Raw genomic sequence first — 24,196 nt, 5'->3', positions numbered from 1 at the left:
TTTCCTTCTCTAGGGATCTTCTTGACGAACCCGCATCTCCTGGGTTGGCAGGCCGGTTCTTTACAGGCTGAGCCACCAGGGAAGCCCACACCTACCTCCTAATTAAACGAAATCGAGCTGGGTGCAGATTTAGCAGTAGGGCTGGAAAATATCGAGTCTAGTAAGTGTTAGCTTTTATTACTTCTAGGTTTTCGGTAATTTAGCTACTGAGAAGAATCCAGTGCCAGAACCTGGAGAAATATTTCACTTTGAAAAGTTGATTTAAACGTACTTCTTTTTCTTTTGTGTAGACTTGCTTTGTGGAAAATTAATTGGCTTAGGATAGCCAAACCCTTATTTATCACCTGTTGCATGTGATGACTTTCGAAAGTTTGAGGGCCATTGGCTACATGGGTATAACTTATAGGGTGGTAGGACTTTTTAATGTAATGCTAACAAGTTTTCTACCCCCCGATCCCCGAGCCTTTTAGTTTTTAAACGCCATGTGTAATCTGTGGTCCACAAAATTGGGAGCGAGAGACCTGAAACAGACCTGCTATAAATTTAACGGATACATAATCCCATATCCAAGGCTTCTCAGGTGGCGCTAGTAGTAGAGAATCCACTTGCCAATGCAAGAGACCCAGATTTGATCCCTGGGTTCAGGAAGGTGCCCTAGAGAAGGAAATACTCCGGTATTCGTGCTTGGAAAAAAATCCCATTTTTTTCCACTCCCAGACAGAGGAGCCTGGTGGACTACAGTCCCTGGGGTCGCAGAGTTGGACCTGATTGAGCACACACATTTGCTTGTTGAATACAATCAGGAATGTATAAAAGTGTGATAAGTAAGTGATATAACTGAAGGGCAAGAGGTCAATGAAACATCCTTTGAAAGTCGCTTCTTCCCCTAACTAGGGATAGCTATAAAAGTTTAAAGAAATCACAATAAAGATATGCTTACCGCTGGAATACTACATTTCCCATAAATCTCTAGGGGCCTACAACTCCCAATCCCTCGGCCGCTGACGTCTTCCGGAAACGTGCACGTGCACGTTGCCAGCATACGTCATGGCGGCTAGACTCCTCTTCGGTGCTACCCGGAGCTGGGCCGGCTGGCGGGCCTGGGAGCTTCCGGACCCCGCGGCTTCTGTAAGACTACATGTACGCGATTATGCCAAGAGACCGGGTAAGCTGGCTTAAGAGAGACCAAAATGGGAATAGTGAGGACATTAGGGAGTTCGTAGTGCGCAAGCGCTAGTCGGGAGGCGCATCCCAGTATGAGCGCGCAAGCGTAGAGGCAGCTAAGCGCGGCTGTGTGCGCAGGCGCAGTGTGAGGTAACTAGGGTGCGGTTGGACTCTGTGCGTAGGCACAGGGTTGGGGTTGGGGTGTGTGTGTATGGTGGGGGGTGTGTGTGTTTAGGGGAAGAACTTGAACTTGGGTCCCTAGCACGTTTCTGCGTCCGGAAGAGTCACCTTTTTAGCAAATTACCTCCAGAAATTCGGACCATATGGGCATCTACGTATTAAAGCCAAAACAAGATTTAAATTTTTTCCTGGATGCAGCGTTGCCTGATCTCCCTTGTTGAAAGGAGGGACTTGGCAAACGAAACATGAGGTTTTAAAGAGACACGGCAGCCGGCGGAGATTTTCTTCGTGAGATAAACAGAAGGAATGAAAATGGAATTGAAAAGGAATGAGCTTAGTTACTGTGAATAGCAGTGTCATTTAATGTAGTGCCCGTGAATATCAATGTCATTTAATGCAGTGCCCGTGTCCCAGTTAAAATCATTTTGAGAACAGTACACAGGGTGCAGCTGGAGCAGAAAGGGAAGGCTGGCCTCCCGAGGGTGTAGCTGGGCTGACATAACTCTCCTCCACCGCAGTTTTTAAGGGGGGCAAAGGTGGCAAAGGTGCTGCGGTGGGAGAGACCCTGAAGGACCCCGAGGTGTGTACAGACCCAGTCCGGCTCACCACGCACGCCATGGGTGTCAACATCTACAAGGAGGGCCAGGATGTGGTCCTGAAGCCGGATTCCGAGTACCCCGAGTGGTGAGTGGGTCAGGACTGGGTGAGGAGGGCCTGGTGGATCCCATCTGAGATTTCAGGAGGGCTTCCCTGGGGAGTTGGTGAGTAAGTTAAGACCTGAGTGGATGGCCAGAGCTTCAGAGGCAGGTGGGAACAGCCAGTGCAAAGGCCCTGTGCACAACTGCACCTGGTTTGTACGTGGATAGCAAGGGGCAAGGTGGAGGGTAGGGGAAGACAGGCAGGAACCTGGTGGAGCCTGGCTGTCGGTGCTGCAGGGGGAATTTTGCTCTTGGCTCTGTGAGCAGTGGCAGGATGCGGAAGCCATCACCATGTGTCCATCCTTCAAACGGTAAGGTTTAGAAAGGTTGAGTGAGGGGGTGGGGAGGCCTTACAGGCAGGCAGCGCAGCACAGACGACGGCCAGGAGGCAGAAGTCTTGGCGTGTGCCTACCTCAGATCCCAGGGCCACTGGGGTGGGGGCGCCCCCTGTTCCACAGCCAGGGAGCTGGCTCATGGTGGGGAGGGACCGCCCTGAGGTCAGCTGGCCACCAAGGGACCTGGTACTGCTGCAGCCTGTGCCCAAGGTGTCTGGGATGGGATAGGGGAGCCATGGGGAAGGGGGCTGCTCTGTAACCCCGACTCCCGCCCACTTCCCATCAGGCTGTTCCAGATGAATGTGGGCCCCCCCAAGAAGCTGGAGGAGCTGGACCCGGAGACCCGGGAGTACTGGCGGCTGCTCAGGAAACACAACATCTGGCGCCACAACCGGCTGAGCAAGAACCAGAAGTTCTAGCGGGGGAGGGCCAGAGCTCTCTAAAAGGACACTGACCCTCCAAGGACCTGGAGGAGACAGGACAGATTGCAGGGTGGGGGAGAGTTGGTACCTCCCCCAGCCTGCACCCAGGACTTTTTATTTTCTGGAGAAGCAGACGTTTCTGAGAACAGAGGAGAATCCCCCCTCACTGGGGTTGCCCCCAGAGTGAGACTAAATCAGGGCCCGGGGAGCTAATAAAGCCTTCTGGGGGCAATTATCAGCAGGCCTCGGATGTTGCTGAGTGTCCTGTGATATCGGGGTCAGGAGGGACTTGGGACAGGCAGTGGGGGGCTGAGCACTTCAGGCCCAGTGGTTCCATGGCCCAGCCTTCACCCTCAGTGATTGCTGGGGATCTGCAGGTCCATCTTCACCTCCCAGCCTCGTTGAGCTTCTCACCCTGATTCCTGGAATTCCTAGCATTGCCCAAGAGGCCCCAACCTCTGTCCTCAAGGGGGAGATTTTTTGAGCCAAGCTTCCCTGGATTGCAGTGGACTTGGACTCATACCCGAGCCACATCATCCAGAGCAGAAGAGTCTTTGTGAGCTTCAGGAATGGAAATGTCCAGGGCTAGACATGGCTGGATCCAAGTGCTTCAGCATTCAGCTATGAGGTGCTCTCCATCTCTGGGTCCTTTTAACTCCAGTGGGTAGGTCCTTTTACCCCTTGGGTAGGGGTTTCTCTAGGACTTCTGACTGACATCCCATACCCAGTTCAGCAAACCCAGCCAGAGGGAAGGGACTTCTCTTTCCTTTCTGCCAGGGTCACAGGGGTTATCTTTGTTGGCCAGTCACTTGAGCCAAGGAACCTGGGCCTACCCACCATCCTTCTGTCCACCCCACTGGTGCCCACCAGCTTAGAGGAGGCTGAAGGACACACACACACACACGGTGCCAGGGCCCACTCCCAGTGGTACAACCATGCCCCCTCCTGGGTAGATACCTGGGTTTGGGGTGGCATACGCTGCTTAGGGGGCTGGACCAGGGCTCTCTCACCCTCCAAACTCCTCCAGAGCTGGGCGGGGCAGGGTCCCTGAGGCTAATTCTGTCTGGTCCCAGGAAAATGAGAGTCCTCATCCTCTTAGGAGGACTCTGCCAAGCGGATTACCGCTTACTTGCCCTCCCTGCAGCCCACGCTGAGCGGGCGCATCATCCCAACCCTGCTGCGCAGGTCCCCACAGCTGAGTGAAAACCCAAGTTGTAATGGCCACAGGCTTCCTGGCTGCTCCTCCAACACGGCAGGCGTGGTGCTCTCCTGGGCCCTCTGCCTGGGTCTCTCCCCGCCGCCATGTCCTCAGGGCTCCCTCTTTACCTCCAGACCTTTGCTCTGATGGTGATGACCGCCATATTAAACTGCAGCCCTGCCACATGCTCCCGATCGCCCTTCCTGGCTTTATTTTTCTCCCAAGCACTTAACCACCAGCAGGTGTTTCATGTTTTACTTATTTATTTTTAAAATTAGGGCTCTGGTCTCTCTCCCACTGGAGTGGCAGCTCTAGGAGGGCAGGGGTTTTTCTCTGCTTTGTTCACTGTTGTGTCCTCGTTGTAAGTTGGAACGGGTGGATGAATGATTGGGATGGTTGGCCTGGCTGCTGCAGCGTAAACAGCACAGGGGCCATAGGGGTTCACGTGGAGGTGCCCTCTCAGATGGGAGGTGAGCAGGCCAGCTGAGAGCGGCCTGGAAGCGAGATTCCTGGAATTTCCTAGCAACTGTGGTCACTTCCTGGCCAGAGCCTGGAGCGAGTGGGGTGCTGCCACGTCGCCCCCCCCCCCCACCATACACTCTCCTATCCTGACTCGTCCCATCCCACAGGGAGGTGCCCTGACATGTGGGCACTTGGGCCACACACCCCCAGCCCGGCCAGCCTCCTTGTCCTGGAGTCCAGCTGAACCCCGGCAGGGGTTGCCATCATGCCTTTGTGAGCCCTGGGGGGACGTGGTAGCACACAACAAATGCTTGTCTTGCTACCAGGGCCCCAGCCCCGTCTCAGTGGGCTGGGAGATGTGATGGGGGCTGTGGTTGATGGGGAGACAAGCCACACTGATAACGTGGAGCAAAGATCAACTGTTCACCCAGTGTCAGCTGCTTCTACCAGGGAGCGCCCTGTTAGCGCCCAGCCTGGGTCCTAGGTGTCTGGGGTGGTGGAGTCAGGCAAGGAACTTAAAAAGAGCTCCACCCCCTACTGGCTCTGTGGCCTCAGGAAACTGGCTATCCCTCTCTGGGTCTCAGTTTCTTCCCCTGTAACATGGGGCTGATGGCCATGCCACCTTGGGGTAAAGTGATGGGCATGCTGGAAGCACACAGTCAAAGGGGGCAGCTGAATGTGAACTGCTGCAGCTGTTCCTTGTTATCTCTCAGGGCAGCCCTACTGTTGAAAGATTAGGAGCAGGCAGAAGGATTTAGAATCATCAACTCAGAATTAACATCCCTGTGGCTCCTGGTTACAGCCTTAGAGTCTTAAGAACCTCAGAATCTACCCCACACACGCCCATTTGACTGATGGGGAGACTGAAGCCCCAAGAGGGCACCAGCTCCCTGGAGACTAGGCCAGGGACCCCCACCCTGGCTGGGCACCTCTGGCTGCCACCTTTAAGTCAGGTGCCAGTTAACCCTGCAAGGCAGGGTAAGTAGGTGGTGGTGGGTGGGGGACTTGGTGTGGGTGGCCATGGACAGGCTGAGCAGGAGGGGCTGGGCGGACACCAGGCTCAGGCTGACGGCCAGGCCCTGTCCAGAGCCTGCACGTGCTCCTTGGCCAGCAGCCGCAGGGAACCCTCCTCCAGGGTGAAGCCGTCCATGAAGGCTGGACTGAAGGCGTGGGGCCCAAAGGAGCCCTGCAACCCTGGGCCCGAGCCCAGGAGGCGTGGGAGGGCTGGCACAGCTGGGGGCCCTGGGCCCAGCCAGGGCTCCAAGGACAGTGGCATGGTGGGAGGGCGGGCAAAGGGCAGTGCTGGGGCCTCGGGGAGTCTTGGGGCTGTCACGGCCCCGGAGCCTGACTCCAGACGCTCCTGGCGGCGCCACTTGGCCCGGCGGTTCTGGAACCACACCTGGAGGCAGCAAGAGAGGTGCTCCCATGTCAGAGGTGGCTGGCGGGCGCCAGGCAAGGCTTCTCTCCCTCCCTGGGCCTCCCAGCCTCTCAGCGTTCTGCCTGCTGTCTGACCTGATTCCTACCCCTTGCGATGCCAACATTACTTACCCCGAGGAGACGGCTGTTCTGAGAGCAAGATCTTTGCCTCTTGGCCCCCATTAGATCATTCCTGAAGCCTTCTGAGTCCAGGTTCTCCTTGCTTTTCCCTTTGCCCAGGCCCCCTCAGGCTCCTCAGCCTCCTGCCTGGTCTACCTTGGGTCTCAGCATGAAGTTCCAGCCACTGAGTTTGGCATTTGAGGGGCTTCACCAGCTTTCTCTGCCTCCCCTTCCACCCGCCTCAACACGGAGCTCAGTAGAAATGCCTCCAGTTTAACTCCTGCACATCTTTGCACTCATTGTTCTGGATGCCTAGAAAAATGCCCTTCCTCCTTGCTAGCTGGCACATTCCTACTCAAACATCAAGGCCCCAGCCCCACGTCCCCTCCTCTGGGAAGGCTTGCCCTGCCCTGGGAGGGTCTGTCTCTGGCACCGGCTGCCTCGGGGGCAGTTGGGGGCACCCTCACCTGCACGCGCACCTCAGGCAGGTGCACCTTGGCAGCCAGCTCCTCACGGCTGTAAACATCCGGATAGTGGGAGGCCTCGAACGCCCGCTCCAGCTGGTGCAGCTGGTAGGTGGTAAAGGTTGTGCGGTTCCTCCGGTGCTTCTTCTTGGGGGCCTCCTCTCCGGGCCCTGGCCCCCCACCCTCCGCCGCTGGCCCCTCACCTGGGCTCAGGAACATGGCTCCTCTTTGCCCCCACCTGGCAGGAAGGCAGCAGGACAGATGGTGGTGAGATAGGGGAGGGACACCCCCGCCCCTTGCCGGATCTGGGGTCAGATATGGAGGGGCTTCTCCCTCCACTGGGTCCGGCGTTCCCTCTGCCTCTCTGTGCATCTCAGGTGACCTCCCTCTGACTCCACTTCCTCCTTTCCGATGATTTTTCTGTCTCTGCCTCTATTTCTCTTTCCCTCTGCAGCTCTCTGTCTCTTTTGTCTCTGTGTCTGTGACTCCCAGGAAGGCAGGATCTGGGCTACTGCCCTAAGAAACACTTTCTTAGCCCCCAGCTCTCCGCCCTGGCGGGCTGTCTGTGCTCCCACCTCCCACCCAGGCCCACCCGTGCCCACCTCCCAGTGCGCACTGCTCCCGGCAGCCCCTCTAACAGCCCCCGTGGGCCCGGTGCTGTCTGCTGCTGGCCTGGCCTATCCAGACCCGAGGGGGTTGGGGTCGGGCGGGGAGGAGGATTAGCGAGGTGATTAATTGAGGGGGCCCCTCCCGCCCAGGCGCTGGTTGCTCTGAGCTACAGAGGGAGTGCCGGGCAGCAGGACACCGTTAGCCTGGGTCTGCCACACCTTGGTCTAGAACGTAAACAAGAGCCTCCCCCTCCCCGGGCCTCAGTTCCCCAGCTGTAAAATGGCAGCAACAGGACTCAGTGAGCTGATGAAAGAGTACATTGATGGAAAGATATACAGTGATTGGCCAACGGTGAGAGCTTAGTGAGCACTCACTAAATCGGCCACTGTCACCTGCTTTTGTTATCATCTGGAGTGAGAAAAGAACCTCTCAGATTCACAGATGTCAAGGGGAGTTGGGGAAGCTGAAGTCCCCAGAGGTGACGGTGATTCCAGTCGGTTCCTCTGGGCACTGTCCAGGGCAAAGGAGTATGGGGCATTTTAGCTGTGTTTTGAAGTATGAATAGAAGCTCACTTTTCAGTCACTCAATAAACATTTAAGCGCAGTAAACATTTGCGCTTACTGAATACCAGGTACTGTTCACAGCAGGGAACAAAGCACAGACACACTTGTTGGAGCTGGCACCCTGCTGGGGGAGACCGATAATCCATAACTAACTAAATTGCAGCATGTCAGGTGGTCAGAAACCTGGTAGGAAAACTCAAGCAGGGGACGGAGGGTTGTTCTTTTAAGGAAGGTGAGTAGAATGGGAGATGGAGTGTAAGGGTGTAAATTCTGGACAAGCGCGGGTGTGAACAGGGTACTGGGGAGCCATGGAAGGTTGTGGAGCATGAGGGGGCACAGGTGGCATTTTGGATGAGTGTTATGGGCAAGATGGGAGGCCAGGAGAAGGCTAGAGGCCTGGTCAGGGCTAGATTTGGGGGGAGGGGGACAGGAGAGTAATTCTGGGGGGAAGGGGGACTTTCCTGGTGTCCAGTGGCTAAGACTCTGCACCTCCAATGCAGGGGGCCTGGGTTGGATCCCTGGTCAGGGAACTAGATCCCACATGTCTCAACTAAGACCCGGTGCAGCCAAGTAAATAAAAATATTTTTAAAAGTTCTGGGGAGAGAAAGTCTGAGGATGGAAGAAGACTGGTGAAACCAGCCCCTGTCTGGGGACAAGTGGGTGATGGGACTGTCCCTCCGGCGGTGGCCTGAGCACCAAGTAGGACCTTGGTGATACCCTGAGACTGGATGGTCAACCCCCTGCCCAATCCAAGGAGCTTGGGGGTGCTCTGGCAAGGGGTGCCCTGAAAACAGGAGGGGCCCTGGGGGTGACAGGGGGCAAAAGGAGGCCCGGGAGGACGGGAGGGATGGAGGGAGGTAGGTTGTCTCAGTGGAGTGAGGCTGGAGACCCAGGCCCGTGGATGGACCAGAGTGAGTGCAAGCAGAAGCAGAGCTAAGTCCTTCCAGAATGCTGGCTTTGTAGGGGGACGACACACACAGAGATAGGGAGGCGGTGCTCACACGTGCATGTGTGCACAGTCGGACACTCACAGCACCGAGGGGCAGGCCCTGGAGTGCTGGCAGGGCCGAATGGCCTCAGAGGAGGAGGGGGTCTGGGTAGGCAGAGGGCTTAGCACCCAAGGGGTCAGCCGGACAGGGAGGTTCCAGGAGCTCTGAGTCCAGGCTGGAGGGGCGGTGAGTGAGGCCCCTCCAGGCCTCAGTGGCCCCGTCTTTGAGATGCTCTGGGGCATTGTGGTAGGGGGAGCCAGGCCTCGGGAGAGGGGGAGTGGGGGTGGGGGGAGGTAATCCCCCTAATTGCTTCATCACTTTAAAACGCTAATGAGCTGCTCTGTTCTCAGCCCCCAATTAGCTAATTGGCCCCAGTGGGTTAAGAGGTGCAGGAGGGATCGGGGTGTTAGGCGCGGGGCAAGGGGCGGGGGGGCACTGCTTTGGCGACTTAGCCAGCAGCTGCCGGCCCAGACGCTGTGTCAGCTTAGAGGGCTGGATTAGGGGTGGGCAGGGTGGTGTGGGGCCACAGTGACAGGCTGCCTTCTCCAGCTGGATTGGGTCAGGGGGGAGTGGGCAGGCCACTGTCAGCCTCTCTGGACTCCCATCCTGCATTTCTCCCCCAGGAAGAATCACTAATCCCCTTCAGGTGCTGGTGGGGAAACTGAGGCCAGAGAGTGGGTGGGGCTCCTGTGGGTGGCGAATTGCAGGAGGCCAGTGTGACCTTGGGAGAAGGCAATGGCACCCCACTCCAGTACTCTTGCCTGGAAAATCCCGTGGACGGAGGAGCCTGGTAGGCTGCAGTCCATGGGGTCGCGAAGAGTTGGACTGAGCGACTTCACTTTCACTTTTCACTTTCATGCCCTGGAGAAGGAAATGGCAGCCCACTCCAGTATTCTTGCCTGGAGAATCCCAGGGACTGGAGCCTGGTGGGCTGCTGTCTATGGGGTCACACAGAGTTGGACTCGACTGATGTGACTTAGCAGCAGCAGCAGCAGCAGTGTGACCTTGAGACATATGAACAGCTCAACTTGGGCAGGGGTGGGCCAGTGGAGGTGGGAGGCCGTGCCGTGGCCTGGGATCCCTGCACCAGCTCAGGGGTTCCTGGGGTGGGGGCCACACGCCACAGGCCAGACACTTCTCTCCAGGCAACCTTGAAGCATCTGGGAGTGTCATCGGAGAGGGGGTGGTTGACAGTCGTGGTAACAACTGGGCACCAGCTATGTGCACTCAGCCCCTGGGGTCCTCATGGCTCCTCCAGAAGACGCCTGATCACAGAGGAGGCTGCAGGGGTGGGGGAGGGAGGGAGACCACACCCCCCCCATTTCCCTGGGACACCCCGGGTTTAGCACCAACACCCCCATCCCAGACACACCCTCAGTTTGAGGTGCTGGGTCACGGTGAGCCTGGGCCACAGAGTGGTGGAGTCAGGATTCGAACCTGGGGGTGCAAGCCGCGAGCCCCAGCCCCCGCTGGAGAATGGACAGGGCCCTGGGACAGGTCGTGCCGCTGACTTTTCCTAGCGAGTGTTCCCCAGAGTCACTGGGTGAGGCTGTTGGGGGTGACAGGTGGAGGACATAACCACCCTGGAGTGCCCCAGGAGGGGACGCTGCTATCCTCGCAGCCCCTCTTCCCCATCCGGGCTTCCATTTGCTCTCTCAAAGGGAAAGGCGGGGGAGGAGAGGTGCCAGACAGAGGCTCAGACCTCCACGGCCCCTGGAACTCTCCCACGGTCCTTTGCACCCGGGACCCCGAGGGCTACAGCAGGAAACGGGGGACCTGCAGGTGATGGCAAGTGGATCCTCGGGTGGCTGTGGCCCTGGCCTGGAGGGTCTCCTGGCTGGCATACTCAGGGAAACATGTGCCCTCAGGGGCAGCAAGCTCCCAGCCAGGTGGCCCCCTCAGTGGGCAGATCAGCGGGCAGGCAGATGGCCCCCAGGCTGAGTGACGGGCCCCAGGGCGGACACAAGGGGCAGCAGAGAGACACTCAGACACCCAGTTTTGGAACCAGTCTTTATCCAGGCGCTAATCCTTCGCCTCCTGGGGTCGAGGTGCCCATGGACTTCTGGAGCCCCCAGCATGGGCCTGCCCCTGTGGTGCGAGCCAGGCAGGCAGCTCACCGGCCCTGCCCCTCTTCAGGCCTGGTCCGCATCCCCACCCTGAGCCCCCCACTCTCTTAGTCCTCTGGGGCTCGAAGCCCCGCGGGCAGGGTTAGGGCTCCTGGCTGCGGGGCAGGGCGGGACCGTCTGTGTCCTGCCCCCCATTGGGAGCTGAAGCACCCGCACTGCGTAGCTCCCGGGCCAGCTTCTCAGCCAGTTTGCGGAAGGGCGGCCGGCGAGTGGGTTCAGCCTCCCAGCAGCTGCCCATGAGGGCATGGATGGACCCAGGGCAGCCTTCGGGGGGCTCCATGCGGTACCCCTTCTCCACGGCCTCTGACACCTCCTTCAGTGACTGCGGGCAGAGGCCACTCCAGTGTGAGCTGGGGGTCAGGATCACGACCCCCTAGACGGGCAAGGGACCCAGCACCTTCCCGCCCAGCCCTTCGACCCTGCTTACCATCTTGGGGTATGGAGCCCGGCCATATGAGAAGACCTCCCATAGCAGCACCCCAAAGCTCCAGACATCCGACTTGCTGGAGAACTTCTGTGGGGCCCGAGATCAGGATGAGAGGGACCTCTCAGGGCTTCTGCTCCAGCTCCTGCTTCCTCCAGGAAGTCCCCCTGGGTTGACCTTCACTCTGTAGTCTCCTCCCAATAGACTCCTGCCTCTGAATCCTCCTACCCCTCAACCCAGACTCAGTGAAAAACAAGGTGTTTCTTGCTCTCACTCGCTGAGCCCAAGACTGTTGCAGAAATGAGGAGACAAAGGCTCAGAGAAGGGCTAAAAGGAACAATTAGTGGCCAAGGGTTTACAGGGGAAGTGAAGCCATTCTTTTGGAGGTTCAGAGGCCAGAGACACGCCCCGGGGCTCATAGTGGAACTAGGGTCCCAGGGCCCTGGGGGTAAGGGGGGCTCACCCCGTGCTTGAGAGCCTCGGGTGCTGTCCACTTGACGGGCAGCCGGCTGGAGTCCAGCCCCTTCCGCTCAGCTTTGGCCAGGCCGAAGTCGCTGACCTTGGCCACCAGGTCCTCCGAGACGAGGATGTTCCGGGCGGCTAGGTCGCGGTGCACCAGCTTCTTACTCTCCAGGTATTCCATGCCCTCGGCCACATGCCTAGGAGGAGGGGGCACTGGGCAAGGGCCTGGGATGCCTGGGCCAGACTCCCAAGGCCAGGCTCCTCCCTGCTCTGTGCCTTGATTTCCCTGCCACCCCCTGGAGCCCCACTCACAGGGAAAATTGCAGGAGCTGCGGGGTGTTCACAAGGGCTCGGCCCCGCGTCCGTAGAAAATTCACCAGGTTACCCTGTGGGGGATGCGGGCAGGGTCTAGGAGTGCTGGAGGCTGCTCAGCTGCCCCACCAGCACTCTACCAGACCCCTGGGTCCTGCCCCACCCCTAACCCCCATCCTCAGGTTCTGCCCCACTCCCACCCCACCCCGACCCCCCAGCCCTGCTCCCACCGCCCCCCACCACCCTTAGGTCCTGCCCCACCTTGCTCACGTGCTCCATGACGATGTAGAGGCCCTGATGTAGGATCACACCCAGTAGACGCACCAGGTTCTTATGCTGCACCTTCCTGGGGGCAGGTGGGTATGGGGTGAAGGCGGGGTGGGACCCTGGCCCTAGGGCGCCCTACCCTGCCATACCTAGGACTCACGTCATGACCGCTGTCTCGTCCAGGAAGGCCTGGGCTGTCACGTCACATTTGATATTCTTCACGGCCACCTTCTGCCCCAGGTACTCACCCTGCAGGACAGCTGGGGGGAAGGCAGGGGTGGGGAGGAGATCAGGACCCCACAGAGACAAGACAGACACGCGCATACCCAGTCATATGAACCGCGGAAGAGGCCAATGCAGTGGCAGGTCCCCAGGCCTGGAAACCCCTCCCGGTAAGCTCCAGTTGTTGTTCAATTGCTCAGCCGTGTCTGACTCTGTGCGACCCCATGGACTGTAGCTCACCACGCTCCTCTGTTCATGGGAGTCTCCAGGCAAGAATACTGGAGTGGGTTGCCATTTCCTCCTCCAGGGGTTCTTCTGAACGCAGGGACCAAACCTGCGTCTCTTACGTTGGCAGGCGGGTTTTTACCAATGAGCCACCTAGAAAGCCAACCAGCTCCAGACCCGGAACAAAGATAGTCACCTAAACCAGGGGTCTGCAAACTCCAGCCCTTGAGCGCACTCTAGTCCCCTCAAGGGTTTTTGCAAGGCCTGCAAGCTCACAATGGGTTTTTACATTTTTTAAATGGTTGGGGGGAAAAAATCAAGAAGACTATTTCATGACATGAAAATGATACAAAATTTAATTTCAGTGTCCATAAAGTTTTATTGGCATGTGGCCTTGGTTGTTTGTCTCCCTGTGGCCTGTAGCTGCTTTCCTATAACAAGGGCAGAGCTGAACAGACGTGACCGAAAACATGCGCACACCAGCCCTTTCCAGAGAAGGTCCTGATCCAAGCCCTGGGACCTCCCAGGATAATAACCTCAGGCTGTGGCATCGACACAGAGGGACCTGGGACTTCTCTGGTGGTCCAGTGGTTAGGACTCTGAGATGTCACTGTTGAGTGCAAGGGTCCAATCCCTGGATGGGGAACTAAGATCCCACAAACTGTGCAGAATGGCCAAATAATAATAATAACTCATACATTTTAAACATTTGGGACTTCCTTGGTGGTCCAGTGGTTAAGACTCCATGCTACTAATGCAGGTTCGATCCCTGGTTGGGAAGCTAAGATCCTACAGGCTGCATAGCCAAAATGCAAATAATAATAAAATAGAAGTGTGCAAGGGTCCAGGGGTGTGAAGGACTCACTCATACCCACTGGGTACCTGCCCTCATCACTTCTCTCCTCATCCTGGCTGTCATGAACCTCCTTCCATAGAGAGGAGCCCTTGTGTCCTCAGTGGCATGGTAAATAGGTATCAAACGTGGGTGTCAATTCATCTCTGGGAACCCCCCTCTCTTCCTTCAGCCCCCACTAGGTCCCCTACTCACCTCCAAACTCTCCCTCTCCGATCTGCGCTCCCAGCGTCAAATGCTGCAGGTTAAGTAACCAGCCGGCTGTAGGGGGGAGACCCAGTGAGAGGGCTGCCAGCGGCTCCACCCGGCAGGAGACCAGGCCCTAACCCCATAGCAGCGGCCCACGGCCACGTGTGATGCACCACACTCCTGGTACCAGTTATGGGGGCTGGGGGTGGTGGTGAAGGCAACAGGGCCCACCTGTCAGGGCCCTTCTCTCTTCTACCTGGAGACTGTGTCCTTCCAAGGACCCTGCAGAATCTTCCTTTACGGTGCTTTCCCTCTGCCCTCCTCCCTCCACCAGGGATACACAGACCAAAATATACAACGGATACTGGGAAAGTTTCCAGAACTTCTGGTAAAGGTTCTGGAACATTCTTAGAATATGCCAGCACTCTAAGTCGTCATCTTGGGACTTCCCCAGTGGTCCAGTGGCTAAGACTCCATGCTCCTAATGCAGGAGGCCTGGGTTCGAACCCTGGGCAGGGGACTAGATCCCACATGCCACAAGTAAGACCTGAAAGTGTTAGTCACACAGTTGTATCTGACTCTCTGCGACCCCATGGACTGTAGCCGTCCAGGTCCCTCTGTCCATGGGATTCTCCAGGCAAGAATACTGAAGTGGGTTGCCATTCCCTTCTCTGGGGGATCTTCCCGACCCAGGGATTGAACCTGGGTCTCCCGCATTGCAGGCAGATTCTTTACCACCAGGAAAGGTGATAAGTGAAGAGCTTCCCATACTCAGATGGTAAAGAATCTGCCTCCAATGCAGGAGACCCAGGTTCAATCCCTGGGTTGGGAAGATCCCTTGGAGAAGGGAATGGCAACCCACTCCAGTATTGTTGGCCGGAGAATCCCATGAACAGAGGAGCCTGGCAGCTACCGTCCATGGGGTTGCAAAGAGTCGGACCCAACTGAGCGACTAACACACTCTTAGATGGTAAGTAAGACCCAGTGCAGTCAAATAAATAAAAATAAATATTTTAAGTCATCATCTTTGTTCTAGCTTCCCTGATCTTTGTGCCGAGCATGCCTGTGTTCTCCCACCCCCCTGCATTGTCCTCTGACAGACTCTGTAGGTCTCCGCCTCTTCCCAAACAAATACCCTCTTAAAATCACCAGCCCTTGGATACGGTTAGGCACAGCCTCCACCCGGGTGTCATCCCCAAGACATTTCCAAGAAGACAGCCACGATCACCAGGTTCAAAGGTGGGTGGCCAGGGCAGGGTGTGCTTGCTCTGAATGTGGGAGATCTCACTATTCAAGGGCGGGAAAAGCATTTTAGGTAAAGGGAACAAAATGCACAACAGTCCAGAGGCATGAGGGTAAGTGCAGAGTCACACAACCCCAGGGGCATGTGGAAAAGAAGGGCCTCGTAGATGAACCAGGAAAGATAGCTCAGCCACAACGGAAGGTTCTAGAAGGCAGCGGAGCTGCCTGGCCTCCCCACTTTAGACACGGGAGTGAGGTGGGTGGATTTTCATGTAGAAAGTTGCCTCTGAGGCCACAGGGTTGGGGAGGAAGGGGGACTCCCCCCTCAGGAAGGAGGTGGTCTGATGGGAAGGTCCAAGGCTGGGCCAGGGTGGGGGCACTCAGACAGGGAGGGGCCAGATTTAAACTGGTGTTAATAGAACTTGGCCGTGGAGGGGCTGTGGGAAGGTGGGGGGCCGGGGATGGGGTGGCACTGAGGATCTGCCCAGGGTTTCTGACTCAGGTGAAGGATGATGAAACAAGGGGAAGCAGCTGGTGTTGGAAATGGATGGATGGTGTGCTGATGGGTATGTGCAGGCGCGCCCCACCTAGCCCAAGGGCACCCAGGTCTTCTGCCTGCAGGGCCTGGCACTGTGACCTTCTCAGGTAGGCAGCCTTGGCTGTGTGCCCTGCTTCCCCAGGCCAGGCCGCTCAGGCAGGAAGGGCGGGGCCCCTACCCTTGGCCAGCTCCTCCTCCGCCGACTTGGTGCCCTGCTTTCTCTTCGGTCTCACGAGCTTCGTGCAGATGGCCCCCTGCTCCTTGCTGTAATACTGCAGGGGGTGAGGCAGGCAGAGGCAGCCGTGAGTGCGACCCCCACATCTGGTGAGCCCCTGCCTCCCGTCCCCTTCCCAGGGGGTTCTTCCGAGGGGTGGGTGGGCGCTGGGGAGGAGGAGAGGGGGTGGGTTCCCACAGGACTCTTTAGGCTGGTTTCCATGGGAACAGGAAAGGATGCAGAGGAGGAAACAGGAGGATGGGGGTGTGTGTCTTGGGATTGGTGTCAAATTGGAGGTTCCTGGGTGTCCCTGGAGCAGTCATCCCAGCCCCTGGAGATGGGGGGACCTGAAGAACTCAGACTATCTGGAGCGGGGTGGTCCAGGGACCAGCGCCTCCTTGTCCCCATTGGGAAGCATGAGCCTCTGGTGCGGGGGTCCCATGTCTACCCAGCTGTTGGGACGGGCTGAAGCCTAGCCTCCCTACATCTCTGCACTAGGGGGCCTGGGCGGCCGCACCTCCACCATATCCATGAGGTTGCAGAAGCAGACCTCCTCGTCGATAGTCAGGTGGCCGTCGCGGTGCAGCACGCGGTAGTGGATGACGTCGCGGCCGAAGCTCACGCACAGCACGTAGTCACCCGGGTGCCGTGCCGACTCCCGCACCAGGAACAGCCCATCCTCGGCCGGCTGCAGCTGCTGCACCGCCTCCTGGCCCGAGATCTTCCCATGGAACCACCTGTGGCGGGTGGAAGGGCGGGCTGGGCGGGGCTGGCCGGGCCCTGCTGACCCCACCCGCGTCCCGGGGGCGCTTCCCCAGGACTCACGGCATGAGGCTAAGCTTGGGGTCCGCCGAGAGGGCCTCTCGCTCACGCAGCGCCCCAGCCGCCAGCAGCCCCTCCTGCCCGCTGGCGTGGTGCTTGGCACGGTACCAGCTCTTATTCTGCCGGGAGGGAGCCAGGGGTCGGTGGGGGGAGATGTTTCCTGGAGGAGCACCCCCGCTGTCCAAGCACATCCCCCACTACTCACTTCGCAGGCCTCAAGGATGGTGACCACGTCGCCCTTGCAGAAGGCCAGCTCCCCGGGCTTGGGGCGTGTGTGCTCACACTTGGTGATGCACTGGGTGCCGGGGGCCCAGCGCCTCTGGGGGGCGTGGCGAGAGGGCGAAAGTGGTCATGAGAGAGATGATGGGGGTCGGGGGTGGGGCCCCCAGGAGAGAGAAAGACTGTATTGAGGCAGAGACCAGGAACAGAACACAGGAGAGAGGAGATGGTGGGGGTGGGGGGTGCACAGAGCACCCAGTAGAGGAAACGGAGTCACAAACAGAGGGACCCCCCAGGGTAGAAGATGGCAGGAAAGAGTGGGAAAAAAAACACCAAGTGACAGGAAAAGACTTGCGGCCGCCGCCTAAGGGGACACGGGTCAGATGGTCCCCCACCCCTACCCCCCAGCCCCACGGAGCTGCGGTCCTGTGGCCAGAGGCGAGGAAGGGCCTGGGCCCAGGCACCCAGCTGGGAGTACTCACCGTTGGCATCCTGGCTGAGATGGGTGAGGGGTGCCAGGCGTGGAGGAAGCGAGGGCTTCCCTGGGGAGGGGCAGAGACCAGCTGGAGAGCTCAAGATTCAAGCCAGGCTGGGGGCCCAGCGGCCGTTTCCAGCCTGGCCCAGGTGGAGGCGACCGTCGGGCGGCCTCTCCCCCACCCCAGGGGTTGTGGGGGCCCCAAGGCGCTGGTCCCCAAGCCCCTCAGGGGAGGTGGCCTTTCCCTGGGAGAGTTACTTAGCAGGGAGCCCGGCTGCGCCGTCATCCCCAAAGGGGAACTGAGGCACAGGGCAGGCTCAGAGTGAGTGGCCAGGCGCTGGCTCAGGCCCCAGCAGCCCACACTGGGGCACTTGGAGTCACTAAACGTGGGGCGCTTGGAGCCACTAAACGTGGGGCGCTTGGAGCCTCTAAACGGAACCTGGTTCTTCCTCTTTTCTGGTAAAGTAGGCAGGGGTATGATGAGGAAACAGAGGATGATTCAAGGTCATTCACAAGAATCTCTGACCCTGGCGGGGGTGGGGCTGGGCAGTGCCGCCCTGCTGGGTTCCTCTGGCTGCCGGTGGGTCTCTGATCCGCCCCCCCTGCCCCCGCCCCCATTCCCCACCCGAGGACAGAACACAAAGTCCCGCACTGGTGCTGGGGTGGGGGCATTTCTGTCCCCTGCTTTCCCCACGGATCCCACCAGGTGGCCGAGCCGTGGGCCAGGTGGGGAGGAGTGAGTCTCCGCCCCCAGAAATCCCCAGCCCTCTATGTACTCACACGCATACTGATCCATGTACACACGAGAACACACAGAAACACACAGGGCTTGGACACAGGTGGACACAGGTACCCACAGGCACGCGGGTGTGCAAGCAAAAGCAGTTTCTCCTAGAGACAGTTGTGCACACACGTCTACACGTGTGAACACACGCACAGACATTCGGAAATGTGTGTGCCGCCCCCCCACCACAACCCACACTTGAACACCTGGGCGCCACACGCTGGGCCACCCGGGCACGCAGGGCTACACGCAGGGCCGCGCACACGCAGCGCAGAGACACGCGCGCACACCCCTCCACGTGGACGCGCGGATACACACACCCAGGGGCTGCAGACGCGCATACCCTCACCTACAAAAATACCACCCCACCCGACTGCTGGGCGCATCCAACCCTACCCGCCCCAGCCGCGTACCGGCCGCGCGCCCCGGACGCGCGCGCTCGCACACTGGCCCCTCCCGCGCTCGCCCAGCATCCCCCCACCCGCTAGCCCTTGGGGCCCCCCCCCCACAGTCCTACGGTCTTTCCCCACTATCCCCTCCGGCGCCCTCACCTGTTCAGGGGTCGCCCCTGGGCTGCACTCCGTGCCCGCCCCCAGGAGGGCCCCCGCGCGCCGGCTGCGCACCCCGAGGCGGCCCCGGCTGCACAACTTGGAGCAAGTTGCTGCGTTTCCTCATTTTGGGGGGGTGGGGAGCTGGGATCGGGGTGGGGGGAGCGGGAGGCGCGGCAGCTTGAGCGGCCCCCGCGGGTCCTAGCGCCGGCCGCACTGCGGTCTGCTCGGCGCGCGCCACCGGCGGCCCCTCCCCGCCCCGCCTCCGGGGCCCCCAGCGCCTCCCGCGCGGCCCCGGCGGGGGCCGGCGGCGCTCTCGAGATCCACGCCACTTCCCGGCCTGGCGCCGCGGGGCGCGCAACCCGCGCATTCCGGGAATCCACGCCTCCCGGAGCGAGGGCAGCGAGGCACAGGGAGGGGAAGGAGAGAGCTTCCCGTCTAGGCAGGTAAGCAAGTCTCAGAGCCCAGACAACACAGTGGACCCTTCTGACTTCAACGCCCTCAGCCAACTCTAACAAGAGTCTCATTTCAGTACCTGGCCCTAGGAAAGAACTGTTGGTGCCCGGCACAAAACCCTCAAAATGTCAACCACCATGAATATTCTTATAATCATCCTTGAAATTAAGGGAGAATTGAGACTAAAGGGAAAAACATCACCTGGAACTGGAGGCCTCCTGGCTGAGCAACACTGGGCCTCTCCAAGGCCAACCCAGCTCATGCCTCGGTTTCCTCCTCTGTAGGGTCAGGCAGCATCAGCTTCCAGCTCAGGAGGCAGTTCCCTGAGCATCTGAAGCCTGCGGGCCCAGCCCCCAGCTGTTCCTCTGTGATTTCATTTCGAATACTTTCTAATGGATGAGCGGATGAGTCCGTAAGGACAAGGATGAAGCTGACCTTTGCAGGGTGATGCACCAAGATGCCCAGAATTTAATTTTCTGGTACCCCCAAAGTCTAAGTGTCTGTGCACCAAGATGTCATGTGATTTCTGGGAATAGAGGCCCAATGACAAGAATTAGGGGCTTCCCCAATGGCTCAGAGGATAAATAATCTACCTGCAAAGCAGGAGACATAGAAGTGGGTTCAATCCCTGGGTCAGGAAGATTCCCTGGAGGAAGAAATGGCAACCCCCTCCAGTATTCTTGCCTGAAAAATCCCACAGACAGAGGAGCCTGATGGGCTACAGTTCATGGTGTGGTAAAGAGTTGGATTCGATGACAAGCTAAGCACACGACAAGAATTAGAGATATTCAATATCATGCAATATTATGCACCAAAAACTAGGAAATTATGTATAAGAAAATGCTAAAATCTCTGGTTGTCAGAAACAACCACCACTTACCAGAAAGTGATAGAAAACAAACTGCGTGATCCCATACAGGTTATACAGGAAACAGCAAGTCCAAGGGGAACATTCCAGAAGGGGACTCTCGAACCTGCAAAAGGTTATTCCCAGTGAAGGAAGCAGGCAGGAGCGGAGCGAGAGAGGGGGCGTCTTTCTCTGTGCTGGTGTAATGTCCTAATACTGGCAGTGTTTGCCGGGAGGTTTCCTGCTCATCCGTCTCTCTGGGCTCCATGGATCTGGCTGTGGGATTGTCCCAGGTGCCCCCCCCAACTTCCCAGCCATGGGCACTGCTCTGGACCAAGGGGCTGGGGACCCTGCAGCTAGCATTCGGCAGGGTCACTGGGGGTCAACCGTATATGGCAAACCATCATCACTTGCCCAAAATAGCAGCGCAGCGTCAGAGTGGCCACAGCGGAAACCCAGCAGCGCTGTTAGAACCACACCAGCTACTGTGGCAGGCCCCGGCGCGACGGAGGGCTGCCTGCTCTCCTCAGCACAGCCTGTGCTTACGACTTGGCTTCCCCGGTGCCCTGGCACCCCACGGAGCTTTCCTCCTTGATGCCACCAGAGAGATGGGAGGAGGTTGAATGGGTCTGCAAAACCGTGACACTTTGTGTCTCAGAAACATCTCCATCCTCCCTGGGACAGGATCCTTGTCCCACGCTCCGTGGGGCCCTTCCCTGAAAGATGGCCCTACCAGAGAAACCAGAGGTGCTGAGCTTGGAGAAGGAGAGTCTTGAGCAAACGACATCAAGTGCCCTTATCAACAAGGGCTGGCCTGGGAAGGGGAGGCCCCCATGGCATAGGCATGGGGCACAGGCCAGTGCCTGACTAGGGGGACAGATTTGAGCCCATGATTTATGTGGGTCAGAGCTACATAAGGGGTGAGCTCCCCATCCCTAGAGGCATCCAAGAATTGACCATCTTGAATCATAAAGATGTTCTTCCAGTCCCCAGGGTGGCCATACCAGTGTCTCCTGCCTCCTGCCTTCTACCTGCCTGAAGCCAGTGGGTAGCCACATCACAAATCACACCCCCAGACATGCCCAGTTGGGGGCTCCTCACCCTCCAGGTTCCAGTCCTGTCGACTTGATTCCAGAAATTCTCTGGCCCCCCTCCCCAACCCAGGCGAGCCCTGTGGTGCAGGCTGGTGACAGAGAAGCCCCCTCACTGCTCCTTTGGCTCCTCCAGGTTTCCTTCTTGTAGTCCTCCATCTTCTACTGCACAGACAAGGGATGGACTGTGGCCCTCCTTTGCTCCATACCCCTCTGCAACTCCCCATTGTCTGAGGGCAGAACCTAAATCGCTCAATCTGGTGTTCAGGGCTCTTGTGTTCAACCTCCAGCTGGCATCCCAGGTCTCACCTCCTTCTCCCACCAAGTACCCAGCAGTCTGGCAGCACTGAACCACAGGAGCTGGCAAGCATCTGTCCCCGCTGTCCTCCCTGCCTGGAATGTCCTTGCCTTGTCTGGCTGGCACCCCCAGTTCTCCCCATCTTTACAGTGCCCTCTTAGATGTCCCTACTTGTCTCAGAGCAAGACCCCAACCCACTTCCATTCCCTGAAAGCACACAGCACTAGCCCTCTCTTCTCGCTGTGTGATGGGCGTGGACCTGACCATGGTGACTGAGCCCATCAGCCTGCCTGAGAAGGAACCAGCCCAGGGGAAGCAGAGAGAGAGACTGACTCCCTCAGGAAGAATTAAAATGCTTGGATCCAGCCATGCCTGGAGTTTATGCTCTGCCTCATGTCGGAAGCTGGTCTTTGCTTTTTGGAGGCTTCAGACTGACTCAGTGGTTTGAGCAAACTTTGGGAGATGGTGAAGGACAGGGAAACCTGACGTGCTGCAGTCCATGGGGTCACAAAGAGTCAGGCACGACTCTGAGCAACTGAACAACAAATACGGAAAATGGGACCAGAAGTTGGCTGTTGAGATGAATGGATTCTATGATGTGGAACTGGTGAGTCAGATTGGGTTGCCTTAAACCCAGCTGGAGAAGAAGGAACTCTTGGGTGTTCCCTTCCATGAGCTGCTAAATATACCTTCCACCCACCGGGTCAGGTGGCACTGACTTTCATTGCTCGCCACAGAGAAGCCCTGATGGACCCACCCTGTCCCCCTCCGAAGGCTTTTCTTTTCCTTGTCCAAATCTCACTGTTCTTCACCTTTCTGTTCTATTTTCACTGTTGTAGTTTGGCTACCCCTCCCATCAACAGCATCAGATATGCAGATTATACCACTCTAATGGCAGAAAGTTAGGAGGAACTAAAGAGCCTCTTGATGAGGGTGAAAGAGGAGAGTGAAGGAGGCGGCTTAAAACTCAACATTCAAAAAACTAAGATCATAGCATCTGGTCCCATCACTTCATGGCAAATAGATGGGGAAATAATGGAAACAGTGATAGACTCTATTTTCTTGGGCTCCAAAATCACTGCAGATGGTGACTGCAGTCATGAAATTAAAAGATGCTTGCTCCTTGGAAGAAAAGCTATGACAAACCTAGACCTGTATTAAAAAAGCAGAGACATCACTTTGCTGACAAATGTCTGTATAGTCAAAACTATGGTTGTTCCAGTAGTCATGTACAGATGTGAGAGTTGGACCATTAAGAAGACTGAGCGCTGGAAAGTTGATGCTTTCAAATTGTGGTGCTAGAGAAGACTCTTGAGAGGCCCTTGGACTGCAAGGAGATCAACCAGTCCATCCTAAAGGAAATCAACCCTGAATATTCATTGGAAGGACTGATGCTGGAGCTCCAATACTTTGGTCACCTGATAAGAGCCAACTCATTAGAAAAGAACCTGATGCTGGGAAAGATTGAGGGCAGGAGGAGAAGGGGAGACAGAGGATGAGATGGTTGGATATCACAGACTCAATGGACATGACTTTGAAAAAACTCTGGGAGATGGTGAAGGACAGGGAAGCCTGGTGTGAGGCAGTCCATGGGGTTGCAAAGAGTCAGACACAACTGAGCAACTGAACAACAACAACAACAATAATGGACACTGTGTGTCACGTAACAGGCACTTCATGTTACACACCAGTTGTGATTACAATCAGCTCCACCAAGGTGAGGCACTGGTCTCCTCTTCCTCAAAGCTCCCAGGCTTGCTCCCATCTCAGGACCTTTGCATTCCTGTGCCTCCTGCCTTGGACACTTCCCCAGATGTACCCCACCTTCCAGAACCCCACAGAATATTTCAGCCCGCTGATACTTCACACGCCCTTCCCCAGAAGCCCTGTAGAACCACCATGGGCAGAAGGAACATAGACTGTACTGCATCTTGTTTGCTGGCTGTGTCTTCTCTAGAACATCAGCCCCCTGAGGGCAGAGCTTTTATATGATGTCCTTCACTGCTGTGGCCTCAGTACCCGATTCAGAGGAGGTGCTCAGAACACACTTAAAAAAATATTTAATTATTTTTGGCTATGCTGGGTCTTTGATGCTGTCTGTGGGCTTTCTCTGGTTGCAGCTAGTGGAGCTACTCTTTGTTGTGGTGCGAGGCCTTCTCACTGAGGTGCCTTCTCTTATTGTGGAGCACAGGCTCTAGTGTGCCTGGGCTTCAGTAGTTGTGGCGCATGGGTTTTGGTGCGCCACACCATGTGGGAACTTCCCAGATCAGGGATCGGACCTGTGTCCCCTGCATTGGCAGGCAGATTCTTAACGAGTGGACCACCAGGGAAGTCCCAAAATGTACTTTTAAAGCCAGAGAATACTGGGGAGAGGTAAGCTAGTGAGCCGTGCCTGTTACTTGTGAGGTGAGCGCTCTTATTGGACCCATTTTGCAGACAAGAAAGCTGAGGCTAAGAGGGTACTCAGTCATGTCCGACTCTTTGTGACCCCATGGACTGTAGCCTGCTAGGCTCCTCTGTCCATGGGATTCTCTAGGCAAGACTGCTGGAGTGGGTTGCCATGCCCTTCTCCAAGAGATCATTCCCACCCACATCTCCTATGTCTTCTGCATTGCAGGTGGGTTCTTTACCCACTGAGCCACCTGGAAAACCCACCCTGAGACATAGGAGCTTTGAACCCAGGCCAATCCAGCTCCAGGACCCACACTGACTGCCCAGCAAGGTGTGGGGCACATGGTAGACCGCCCCCCCCCCCAAATAGAGTGAAACTATAAGAGCTCCATAGATGTGGAAGACCAGCTGCTGCCAGATATGGGGATGGCCAAGTTACTGGGTCCCCAGCTTATCCGCAGCTGGAGCACACACCGGATCGGACTGCCCCAGTTAGCACACCTTTAAATTTAGCTTTCTCTCCCTGCCAGGGGACATGGGGATTCAGCACGGGAACGCTCTCTTCTTTC

General features: G+C 57.5%; 3 protein-coding genes across 4 annotated transcripts; 1 reads left to right on the top strand and 2 right to left on the bottom strand.

The window, feature by feature from the left end:
* Positions 1-1,024: 1,024 nt before the first annotated feature.
* MRPL54 (mitochondrial ribosomal protein L54) lies at positions 1,025-3,053 on the top strand. The gene is made up of 3 exons (XM_065933835.1): positions 1,025-1,165; positions 1,863-2,028; positions 2,664-3,053. Exons 1-3 carry the CDS (start codon positions 1,048-1,050, stop codon positions 2,794-2,796), a joined length of 417 nt encoding a protein of 138 aa, XP_065789907.1. The 5' UTR covers positions 1,025-1,047; the 3' UTR covers positions 2,797-3,053.
* A 2,466-nt stretch (positions 3,054-5,519) lies between these two features.
* Positions 5,520-6,678, bottom strand: RAX2 (retina and anterior neural fold homeobox 2). Its single transcript, XM_065933827.1, has 2 exons — positions 6,463-6,678; positions 5,520-5,858 (listed from the first exon to the last, which is right to left on the bottom strand). The coding sequence occupies exons 1-2, from the start codon at positions 6,676-6,678 to the stop codon at positions 5,520-5,522; spliced, it is 555 nt and encodes a 184-aa protein (XP_065789899.1).
* A 3,954-nt stretch (positions 6,679-10,632) lies between these two features.
* Positions 10,633-18,625, bottom strand: MATK (megakaryocyte-associated tyrosine kinase). 2 transcript variants are annotated; one of them, XM_065933802.1, is made up of 14 exons: positions 18,548-18,625; positions 17,993-18,103; positions 17,220-17,279; positions 16,724-16,837; positions 16,522-16,637; positions 16,214-16,433; positions 15,661-15,754; positions 13,709-13,774; positions 12,374-12,473; positions 12,208-12,292; positions 11,947-12,020; positions 11,636-11,831; positions 11,176-11,262; positions 10,633-11,070 (listed from the first exon to the last, which is right to left on the bottom strand). In XM_065933802.1, the coding sequence occupies exons 2-14, from the start codon at positions 17,996-17,998 to the stop codon at positions 10,831-10,833; spliced, it is 1,458 nt and encodes a 485-aa protein (XP_065789874.1). In that variant the 5' UTR covers positions 17,999-18,103; positions 18,548-18,625; the 3' UTR covers positions 10,633-10,830. The 2 variants fall into 2 exon arrangements, with proteins under 2 accessions (XP_065789874.1, XP_065789884.1); XM_065933812.1 differs by lacking the exon at positions 17,993-18,103 and having other exon boundaries at positions 18,548-18,616.
* Between the last annotated feature and the right edge of the window lie 5,571 nt (positions 18,626-24,196).

Source organism: Muntiacus reevesi, chromosome 1 (genome assembly GCF_963930625.1).
Source record: "Muntiacus reevesi chromosome 1, mMunRee1.1, whole genome shotgun sequence".
NCBI classification, from domain to species: Eukaryota; Metazoa; Chordata; class Mammalia; order Artiodactyla; family Cervidae; genus Muntiacus; species Muntiacus reevesi.
This window is presented reverse-complemented; position numbering and strand designations above follow the sequence as displayed.

Coding starts and splice junctions, on each gene's coding strand:
- MRPL54 (XM_065933835.1), top strand. CDS start 1,048: ATGGCGGCTAGACTCCTCTTCGGTGCTACCCGGAGCTGGGCCGGCTGG. Junction 1,166..1,862: donor CGATTATGCCAAGAGACCGG/GTAAGCTGGCTT, acceptor CCTCCACCGCAG/TTTTTAAGGGGGGCAAAGGT. Junction 2,029..2,663: donor GATTCCGAGTACCCCGAGTG/GTGAGTGGGTCA, acceptor ACTTCCCATCAG/GCTGTTCCAGATGAATGTGG.
- RAX2 (XM_065933827.1), bottom strand. CDS start 6,678: ATGTTCCTGAGCCCAGGTGAGGGGCCAGCGGCGGAGGGTGGGGGGCCA. Junction 5,859..6,462: donor TGCCTGAGGTGCGCGTGCAG/GTGAGGGTGCCC, acceptor TGCTGCCTCCAG/GTGTGGTTCCAGAACCGCCG.
- MATK (XM_065933802.1), bottom strand. Junction 16,638..16,723: donor CCATCCTTGAGGCCTGCGAA/GTGAGTAGTGGG, acceptor CCCTCCCGGCAG/AATAAGAGCTGGTACCGTGC. Junction 15,755..16,213: donor ACCTCATGGATATGGTGGAG/GTGCGGCCGCCC, acceptor CACCCCCTGCAG/TATTACAGCAAGGAGCAGGG.